The sequence below is a fragment of the Callorhinchus milii genome, unplaced genomic scaffold, assembly GCF_018977255.1.
Source record: "Callorhinchus milii isolate IMCB2004 unplaced genomic scaffold, IMCB_Cmil_1.0 Scaffold1, whole genome shotgun sequence".
In the NCBI taxonomy this organism is placed as follows: domain Eukaryota; kingdom Metazoa; phylum Chordata; class Chondrichthyes; order Chimaeriformes; family Callorhinchidae; genus Callorhinchus; species Callorhinchus milii.
This window is the reverse complement of record NW_024704742.1, coordinates 96,827,533-96,838,148: the sequence shown is the minus strand read 5'-3', so window position 1 is coordinate 96,838,148 and position 10,616 is coordinate 96,827,533. Positions and strand designations below refer to the sequence as shown.

The following is a 10,616-nucleotide window of genomic DNA, read 5'->3' as shown; positions in this document are numbered from 1 at the left end:
TGGGGATTAAGTGGCATTAATTATCCCCCTGTGCTGCCAGCACAGCAGAGCAGAGCCGAGCCGAGCCGGTCCAGGCAGGAGGCTGCTGGTGCAATCCGCAGCGCCCTTGCGTGAGCGAGTTAGACCCGGAGAGCACGCAGCCGCCTCGTGAACCGGGGCCGTGTCGAGCCAATGGTGTGCTCCTGAACACGGGGACCCACCAATCCGCACGGGCTCAACGCAGTCTGCGTGTGTGTGCGTGTGTGGGGGCAGAGCAGAGCAGAGGGTCCCTTTTGTTTCCCTGCAGTCAGCTGCTCCCCGGAGGGGACGAGCACAGAGCGAGGCTCACCACAGCTGAGAGTTACACAGGAGCTGCCGGAGTGATCCTCTGAGCGAGCACCAGGCGCTGCTCTGCACTGCACCGCTCTGCACTGCACTGGTCTGCGCCGCTCTGCACTGCACTGCTTTGCTCTGCACTGGTCTGCGCTGCTCTGCACTGCTTTGCTCTGCACTGGTCTGCGCTGCTCTGCTCTGCTCTGGTCGCCGTGTGACGGAAAAACTAAACGATGGACCATAACAGCAGCACCAAGAAAGTCATCAACTTTGCTCCCGGTCCTTCTAAGCTCCCGCACTCGGTGAGATGTGATGTGATGTGTGTGCTCCCCGCCCTCTGCTCGGTCGGTGTCCGGCGCGGGTGGCGGATCATCCAGTGGAAAAGTGTCTGCAATGCTTAAAAAAAGTGGGGACTGATGACAACTCCCCCCCCCCCCCCCCCCCTCCCCCCCCCCCCCCCCCCCCCTCCCCCCCCACCCCCTCCCCCCCTGGAATGGATGTTGTTTTACTTGTCCTCCCCCTCCGATGCTCATCCTTCAGATTCATTGTAAGATGTGTGTGATGTTAATCCCATTGAGTTACTTATCTGCTTTTCAAGCATTATAATTATTAATAGCATTTTCTTGTGGGAAAATGCCAGCAAAACCCAGTGGGTTAATCTACATCTGAAAAGCAGTGAGTATTTTGCCAGATCCCCAATTAGAAACTGTAATGTGAATATTGTTGATCTCTTGCATCTGGAGAATTGTACATTCCACTTGTTTTTTTTTGTTGGGTCAGTGTATGTCAATTGCTTATTTGCCTCAATATAGTCATTGTTTCTGGCAGTAATGTTTTTTTTTCATGTTTTGAGATGTTCTTGATGCAGGGATTTATTATACAAATGGTGTAATGGTGGCTTCAGGACCAGAAGGCGGTTTAAATGTTAATATAACATCTTTGATTGTAAGGAAGTGTTTCTTGGTTGCATATTTCTTTGCGCGGTTGCATATTTCTTTGCGCGGTTGCATATTTCTTTGTGTGGTTGCATATTTCTTTGCGCGGTTGCATATTTCTTTGCGCGGTTGCATATTTCTTTGTGTGGTTGCATGCAAAGAAGCTCGGTAACATTCACTCAAGGAGGATTTCCCAGGCACCCAGAGCAGGGTTTTTAAAACCTAACTGGTGGAACCTGTCCTATAATGTTAGTGAATAGGTTGGCCACTTTTCACTCTATCAGTGAAGGTGCTTCTTGGAGTGTTTTTTTTAAAAAAAAGTCACTGTTTTAAAGGGGCTGAAGGAGAGGGGAAGAAAAGGGATCTAATGGTTAATGCTTTGGCAAAATATAGTGTCAAAAAAATATAGTGTCAATGCTAAGTGGGAGTCTAAGATGGTGACTCAGATGACTTTTGTCGACTATTTCAGTAACATTTAAACAAGTTTATGTTAAGGAACAGATTAAGTTGAATATCACTGTTGGCTCTACAGATAAAAGTGGGGTGGAACCTTGTACTTTACTTCAGAAATATTTGCATTCAAAGAGGAGGTGGATGCACATTAAGTGTTGCTGTTGAGTTTGATAAGCAATGAAACTAATCTTTTTTTTGTCTGGTCAAGAATTATTCATGCAAGGTTCAAGTGACTGCTGGAGTTGTGTTTGACTTTATTTAAAGGAAAGCGGGAAAAATACATGAAGAAAAATGTTGAGGATAGGGAGTTAGTGTATATTCTACCAGTGGTGGCACTAGTACCAACACAGATGGGTTGAACGTTTTCCTTCTGTCTATATAATTTTTTATTCTTCTGATGAGATGCTTGTGATGTGGTCATGTGTTTAACCTCTAGGCTTACTTGCAGTATGCATCCAAGGGGCTAAATATCTTTTATGGGATGTTTATACTGGGGAAATTTCTGTATTTATCATCCAGTATCGACGTGAAGCACTTCTAGGTTCAATAGAGTAAAGCTGTCTGCTTCGTGTTAATACAGTTTGTCTTGGGAGAAAACCTCCTGCTTGCGTTATTGACTATTTTTGTAAGATGAGATGGAGAGAGAACCCACCTAATTATCAATGTAAACCTAAACTGTAGGCCCCAGACAGCTGCTCCAAATAAGATCAGCTAACTGCATAGATGGGAATCAAGGAGTTGATTGATAGTTTTTGTGTTTCAGGCAAGCTATCTGTGCTGGTTGTATTTTTCCTTGTTGTTGTGTCTGAAGTCCGACCTTTCTCCATTAGATTTGTATTCAACGTCCACTTGATGCATTTTCAGTTCTCGTAAAAACAAATGCTGCTGCTTTTGACTTCTAAACTCTTCCCAGTCAGTTTGCAACATCTTTAGTTTTATTTTTGCCTTTTTTATTCCTTTTGATTAGAATAGCACAAACATTCTTTATTTCCCATCATGAAAATCTTCAGTGGTTTGTTTGCGGTGCTTGAATGAACCGTGCTTAAGATCACAGCAGTTGCTGCACTCATTGTTTAAACTGAGGAGGAGAAATCTGGCTCTGATGGTGTAATGTGATTTTTGCCCCCCACCCCCCATCATTTTGTACATTGCATTGCAGCTTAAACTGTTTAGCAGGTAGAATTGATCCATTTCTCCTTTAAACTTGCCCCAAGATCATTTTGCCCAGAAATTGTGAAGGGGGAAGCAGTGGATTGACTGATCAACAATGAAATATGTGTTCCTTTTAGAGTGAGTTCCTGCCTTCATCTGCTGATTTCTACTTGTTGGGTTTGGTGATTGATTTTGACCGTTGACTCTGCTTCTGCTTTTTCTCTTATGCCGCCAGGGGGTTGAGGTTAGGAATGCACAGCTGCGACTGTTTAAGATGCAGCTCTGCTTAATTTGTAAATCCATGGAGCGGAGTGTTCCCATTCATTTCAAGCTATAAACTATGTACCACTTCTGCAAGATTTAAACTGGACAATTGTGTATCTGCTTAACCAAGTGATTAGCAAGTCATAAGTACCTGAGCCTCGTATAACTTTTCTGGATTTTAGTATACAACCTAGATAACATTTTCGTCGATACATGATGCCATGCAATTCCTGTTTTTTTTGTAATAAATTCGCTTGATGTAGGTTTAAAGCTGCTCTGAGAAGTTACTGATCACTGGTAGTGAATATTTATCTGAATAATACTGCAAGTTTAAATGTCTTGAGCTGTAAATACCAGCAATATACTACTAGAATATAAATAGTGCAGACTGTCAATTAAATAGATGAGCTATCAAATGGTAGCAATAAATTGCATCCATCAAACTACGTCCTTTAGCTTTGGCTCTAGAGTAGAATTACTATTGCAATTTTGCAATTGACACCTTAAATTAATTGATACCAGCTGTTAAATATTTAAGATGGATATCAAATATGTTGCATTAACATATAAAAAAACTTGTTGTTGCTGCATAGATATTAAATTAACAATTTCAAAAGTTTAATCTCATCAAAGGTTTGACTTTTAAACCATTACAGATGTGAGTATTCCAACATTTCTCCTTATAAATTGGCATTAGCAATACCATCCTCTTCCCCCTGTCTCAGAACCTCATGTTTTAGCAAACCAGTTGACTTTTGCATATGCTTTTCACTTTTGATAGTCATATCTAGCAAGGACAATTTCAACCCAAACTCTAGAAAGTAAATGCAAAACTGGCCACAATTGACATACTTACTCTAGTCACAAAAATGACTGATGTGCAAAATAAGTACACTGGTGTTGTGAGCATTCTGAGTTTGGTTTTTGAGGTTGTACAGTAGCTTAAGATGGGCTGTGGAAGGAGATTTAACACTATTAAATACATCTTGTTAGGTATTCTATGGGATTGATGTAGAACCAAGGAGTATTTTTTTTGTAATTTCTCCATCCTGATGTGATGACTGAACATGCAATGGTTCTGCAGCCCAGGGTAGTATAAAATGCAGTTGTGATTGATGGGAGAGTGGGGAAAGAAGAGATGCTGGATTGAATAAGCTTATGACTTGTACTGTATTGAACTTGTTTGAAGCTTATGCAGTTCTATTGAATAGTTTCTGATAATACTGTATTTGCTTGAGTGAAGGATATGCCCCTTTATTTCATAATGAGTCTGCAGAGTAGTGACACCATTACTTTTAATTTCTAAAATCATTGGATAATGGATTTCTAAAACGTGTCCTGTGTGAAGAGTGGATAAGAGCTTGTGGGGATAGACTTGTCTGAGTGGAAGAATTCACTTCCTTTCAGCTCCTGAAAGGACCTGAAAAAGATTGAAATAGCTAGCTCTGTAGAAGCAAGAATTGGCTGTTGTGTATGTTTCCAGGCAACCAGTAGTATTGCAGTAAGCTTTATGGTAATAAGATGGAGGTAGTCTTGTTCTTCTAACTAAGTATTAGAACATAAAACATGCACAAAAAATATTTGTGAGCTTCTCTTTCATATCCTGTGATCATTGATCATCACTGTGGATGTTGAGGCTGCTTTTCGTTCTTCAGATAATGCTACTGATTTGTACCTAAGTGTATTCTGGCCTCTAGTACCTCTTTCAATTCACTTGTATTGCTTATAGGAGAATATTTCAACTGCATAGTGATTCTGGAATATTTAAAGCAGTACAAATAGCCATCAGATATGGAGGCTCATATAATGTCCTGATATACCCAGACCATTGCCAATGGGTGTACCTTTTTCTTTTTTTAAGAAAAGGAATGCAGTGAAATGTTGAGAAATTAGTATGAACAGTCCCCTAAGGACCTGTCAGCCCTAATTATATCTACTTGGGACTTTTTGTGTTCCCTTGAAATTTGGATGAACTCTTGCTTTTCTTTGGGTGCATTCAGTTATGAAGTGAGATCTGTGGTAAGCGATTGACTGTGATAAATGCTGTTTCCTCTCCAGGTTTTGCTGCAAGCACAGAAGGAGCTTCTGGACTACAAAGGACTTGGAATCAGTGTAATGGGTGAGTTCCTGGGCAGATGATCCTTTACATGCTGTGAGACTTTGTTGCTTGTTTTTGTATTTTAATGGCCTTTTTTTTTACCCCCAAACAGAAATGAGCCATAGATCTTCAGACTTCATCAAAATTATCAACTCGGCAGAAAGTAATCTCCGGGAATTGCTGTAAGAAGCAAATGTGCTTAAATTAACCAACAACAACTTGAATTGAATAATGAATGGTGCTTTACAGCAGAATATTCAATAATTGCTAAGAATTAGCTACTGTAGAATGTATTTAACTTTGCAGTCATATTGCCTTTGGGAATGCTGCTTCAATCCTGGCAGCATTGATGTAGCTGGATTTAATCTGCTTGCTCTACGCCACTTTGAATTGAGCCAAACCAAAATGAAATGTTTAACATTAAATCATGTAATTTCCTTTAATATAATGCTCAAAAGTTCCCAAAGGCTTTGGAGAACAATTGAACTTGTGCCTAGTCCATCTGGTGCTGTCTGACCTTCTGTTAGGCAGCAAATTGCCAAAATGTATACAACAGTTCTACAACTCACTGTATCCCAATGATCCTTTCAAATAGTTTTGCATAAAGCTATAATAGTTGTCTGTATTGAATCTTGTACATTTTCTGTCTGTTAATGCAGAAATATCCCAGACAACTACAAAGTAATCTTCCTCCAGGGCGGTGGCACTGGTCAGTTCAGTGCTGTCCCTTTAAACCTTATTGGATTGAAGGAAGAGAGGTGTGCAGATTATATGGTTACTGGAGCCTGGTCTGCCAATGCAGCAAAAGAAGCAGCAAAGTATGGGACAGTGAATCTCATCCACCCCAAACTTGATGCATACACAAGTAAGTCAGTAAGTGGTGGTAAAAATGAATGCAGGTAGAATTGAGTCGATGTATAAATGGCTACAAACACTTTGTAATTGCTCCATTTAGAGAATGGTGATATGAAAGAGTAAGAGGAAATAGCAGAGCAGGTTGCTAAAGTGGGGAACTGGTGTAGCCCACACTGGGGGCTGAATGAACTTCTGTGATCCAGTATTCTAGATAAACAAAATCATAAGTTTATTTAGCACAATATTCCTCCTATCAAAGGAAATAAAATGACCATTAATAATTGTATCGTTGATACAGTGACTAGAGGAGGAATGTGACTATGATGGAATCCAGAATTTGACTAATGCTGATTGAAACTTTCATAATAATCCTTGTGGGTGATATAGCACCATATCGCATTGTTGAGATGTCTGAAAGGGCTTCCTAGAATATGCTGTAAAGTGAATTGACTGCATATTCTGTGGAATTTACAGAATTGACTGCATTTTGTGAATTGATTGTATATATTCAACTTTAGTAGAATGTTCATAGCTAATATAAATTATTTTCTTAATCTTGAATTTTATATAGTATATGTAATGCCTTCTTTGTCTTCTAGAAATCCCTGATCCAAATAACTGGAACTTGAATCCCCGTGCCTCTTATGTGTACTATTGTGCCAATGAGACTGTACATGGTGTGGAGTTCCCCTTTATCCCAGACACAAAAGGAACCGTACTGGTCTGTGACATGTCGTCAAATTTTCTTTCAAAGCCAGTGGATGTATCCAAGGTACTTCCCCAGTAAGAGTAATGTAGTTTAGATGGAAGCAGCCAAATGCTTATTCCAAATTGTTGCTCCATGGTTCTCCTGTGTTTCATTGGTGGCTGAGATTTTAGCCACTTTTCTTGTTCTCTGGAACTATCCACTTTTTAAAAAAAAAACTATCCAGTGCCTTTTGCCATCTCCCTTCTCTTCTTTTCTCATTCTTCTCCCTCCCCCCCTTTTTTAACCTGGTTCCCAATTTGCTCAATGTTGCTCACTGACTCTGAAAAGTACTTTGAGTATTGACCTAGGTGAAAGTCAGGACTAAGTATTGTTGCCTCGATTAGAAACTGTTATGCATGCTTAATGGATGCAGTGAAGTCTCATTCTGGGGTACAGTTGACATTAGAAACAGCAGCAGTAAATCTGGAATAGCTTGGTCATTGTTGGACGCTACCCTGTGTGGAATGCACTATATAAATGCAAGTTGTTGTTTTTAGCAGTTGGTACGATGGTGGATATTTTGATAGGCTCTTCTGGCAATATCTGCATATTTATGTTCAATGGGACCACAGCTTCTGCATATATAAATGACTGAGTACCTAGAAGCTGCTAATGTTATAGAGTCCCCAAGTAAAGGACTGAATCCTTGGTAATGGCAGAAGTAATGTGAAAACTATTGTCCCATTCATAAACTGTATGATGACTATCTCATGACTTTCTCTAGCAGGTCTCCAAGGTGACTCCTATGCAACAGTGTCTTCCTGGAGCTGAACTTGCTCTAAGGTGACGTGTTTGGCAACAGAAAGTCAGAATCGAGCCAGCCCTTTGTGATGGTTTTGATGGTCTGGTTCCTGAGCCAGGCTATGACTATTTTGTTCCTCTGGAAGTATTAAACACTGCTTCATTAATGTTGCAATGTTTCTGGTTGTGGTAATAATACAATATAAAATATGGCATGAAAGATTAAGGATTGCCACATTAAATGGTTACAACTATCACTGCATTATACAGCAACAATTTTCTGCATTATTGTTTGTATAAAATCTGTTTAGAAAATGCCTTGTTTGTCATTGGCAAATTGACAAGCTGATATAACTGATTAGATGAATTCCTTTCTGCAGTTTGGAATGATCTTTGCTGGTGCTCAGAAGAATGCTGGCTGTGCAGGAGTGACGGTGGTAATAATCCGAGAAGATCTCTTGGGATTTGCCCTTAAGGAGTGCCCAATTGTTTTTGATTACAAAGTGGAAGTGAGCAGCAATTCACTCTACAACACTCCACCATGCTACAGGTACAAGTTGTTCCCTTTCATTGTGGTTGCACTGGTGCTTCTAGTATCTTGTCTTTGTTTTCTGCTCTTGTAACAACAAAAGATCCTCTTCAGTGACCCTAGCAGCTGTGGATTTTGTAAAACTTTCTCTAATGTTGTATTCATGTTGTATGGTGAACACCTGACTTTTGATCTACCTGTGCAATATGCTGTTGTCTCTGGGAAGAATGAAAACTACTCCAGTCACTAAGAAGTAATCCCGATGGGACATATCCTGCTTACCTAATGTTTTCCTGTGTGAGTGCTTCTGTCTCTGGATTAATTATGCATCATTGCAGATGGTTTCTGTTAACTACTGATATGAATTATGATTTGGACTTTCAAAACACTACTTTTTCTCCTGTGCCAAATATAATTAAGCTGTGTGCCTTTTCAAGCTCTGAGTCGTTCAATAGCTGTGGCATAAATATTTGAAGGAAAATGTATTGATCTGCTTTGTTGGAAGAGCCCTCCTGAGTGTTCGTATTGAATATTTGCAATTAACCTATATATAAACTATTGACTTTGTGATTTTAGAATGACTTCAAAAAATGCTTGATTTTACACAATGCATACACATCATTGATTCCTTCATATAAAATATGTGTGGTTTTCTTTCAGTATTTATATTATGGGCCTGGTTCTGGAATGGATTAAAGACACTGGGGGTATTCAAGCAATGGAACAGAACAGTATTGCTAAATCAAAGCTGATTTACAATATAATAGATGGATCCAATGGATTCTATGTGTAAGTTTGGTTCATATTTCATTATGCAATTGAGATTCTTGATCTAATTTAAAGATCAGTTCACTAAAGGCTTTTGTTTTTTTAGATGTCCACTTGCTTCAAACTGCAGAAGCAGAATGAACATTCCATTCCGTATTGGAAATGCAAATGGAGATGATGCACTGGAAAAGGAGTTCCTTAATGAAGCTGCTAAATGTAACATGATTTCACTAAAAGGCCATAGGTAAACCTCCAAACCCATATGTGGCACTCTTTTATATATTAACTAACTTTTGGTTCACATCAAAGTGAACATTGAGTAATTTTAGGAAAACGTTTAGCAGTAGATGTCTGTCTCAAACTTCGCACTAAACTTGAAGCATGGTGAGTCTAGCCACCCATGTCATGCAATGCACAATGAAATGAATAGCAATGTTATAAATTTTATATATATATAGATATATAATGTTATATATTTACCAGGATACTATGAGAAGTTCCTGTTCTTTGAAATGGTAAACTAGAACAGGTAAGCAAGGGAAGATCTTGGATTAATGTATCTGATTGATTATACCTCTAAATAGTGCTTTTGTTCTGCACTGATTTGTCAGCCTAGATGAGCTTTTGGAGTGTTGTGGATCAAAGCTTCAGGACATCAAATGAGTCATGATTTAGATGTACGAGATGCATATTTTAATGTGTAGTTGCTTAAATGAGCAACTCGGCAGAGTGACTTTTGGATGAAGACTAACTTGTCCTGTAATACAGAACATCCACTAACTTGTATGTTGCTCTCCGCAGGTCAGTTGGTGGAATTCGTGCCTCCCTCTACAATGCTGTGACTGTGGAAGAAACTCAGAAACTGGCAGAGTTGATGATTGAGTTTATGAAAGAACATCAAGTTTAATTATTGCAATAATGTAACAGTCTAATGTGTTTTGGGTAGGTTCTCTGTATGATCTAACTTAACTCTTGACTTGTGCTGTTCTCACTAATAGTTTTTGTAAAGCTCATTAGACATATTGTTACGGGCCTGGTTTACAAATGTATATACTGAATAGATTAACTGATACAGCAGTTCACTCTACTGTACCTTTACCTGTCAAGGGATGGATGAAGTACTGTTTTTGTCTTTTTNCTTAGGGGAGAACCACATACTACCCAAATATTGGAATTGTCTTTTCCCATATTTTGTTTCCTTTCCACAAATCCTGCCCTTGCTCATAACTAAGCTATTCTGCTGCAGAACTCATCTAATGAAAACATCGACCAATATAATCCTCCTCAATGTACACAATTGTAAATAAAATGGGGAACGGATCATTAACAACTTTGTCAACTTCACAGTAACAAGTGTGTCCTGGTAACACCAATGTGCCTTAAGTACATTTTGGATTATTAAATAATAAAATCTTTCATTGCACTTGCTTTGCACCTAGTTGTAAATGTTTGTTAGTGACCTAACTCGACTACACGTGTCAATTTAATTTGACAAATTGAAATATGCTGTTTGTATTTGCTTCAGATATTTGGGATGTGAGGGCAGTTTGAGATCAACTGTAGAAAGTTACCAAATACTGTAAACATGGTTTTATTGGAATGATCTGCTCTGAGACGCCGTCTGCCACGGAGGGCGCTATATAAATCCAAGTTGTTGTTGTTCCAACGATGTTCATCTTCAAATTTGCATTCCCCACTTGAGTTTACAGTAAATCCTGTGAAGTGCTTTGAATGAGATGTAAATCAATATAATAAGGTTCC

General features: G+C 39.2%; 1 protein-coding gene across 3 annotated transcripts; it reads left to right on the top strand.

The window, feature by feature from the left end:
• Positions 1–267: 267 nt before the first annotated feature.
• On the top strand, positions 268–10,283 carry psat1 (phosphoserine aminotransferase 1). 3 transcript variants are annotated; one of them, NM_001292717.1, is given in 10 exon segments: positions 268–458; positions 494–614; positions 5,175–5,235; positions 5,327–5,396; positions 5,874–6,079; positions 6,669–6,841; positions 7,939–8,108; positions 8,748–8,876; positions 8,962–9,099; positions 9,657–10,283. In NM_001292717.1, coding segments are annotated over 9 exon segments (1,122 nt in total). In that variant the 5' UTR covers positions 268–458; positions 494–545; the 3' UTR covers positions 9,763–10,283.
• The last annotated feature ends 333 nt before the right edge of the window (positions 10,284–10,616 follow it).

What these genes read in the sequence shown, in the direction of transcription:
- psat1 (XM_042335400.1), top strand. Translation starts at nt 546, where the DNA reads ATGGACCATAACAGCAGCACCAAGAAAGTCATCAACTTTGCTCCCGGT. An exon ending in AACACTCCACCATGCTACAG is followed by an intron (nt 8,109 to 8,747) that starts GTACAAGTTGTT and finishes GTTTTCTTTCAG; the next exon opens with TATTTATATTATGGGCCTGG. An exon ending in GGATCCAATGGATTCTATGT is followed by an intron (nt 8,877 to 8,961) that starts GTAAGTTTGGTT and finishes TTGTTTTTTTAG; the next exon opens with ATGTCCACTTGCTTCAAACT.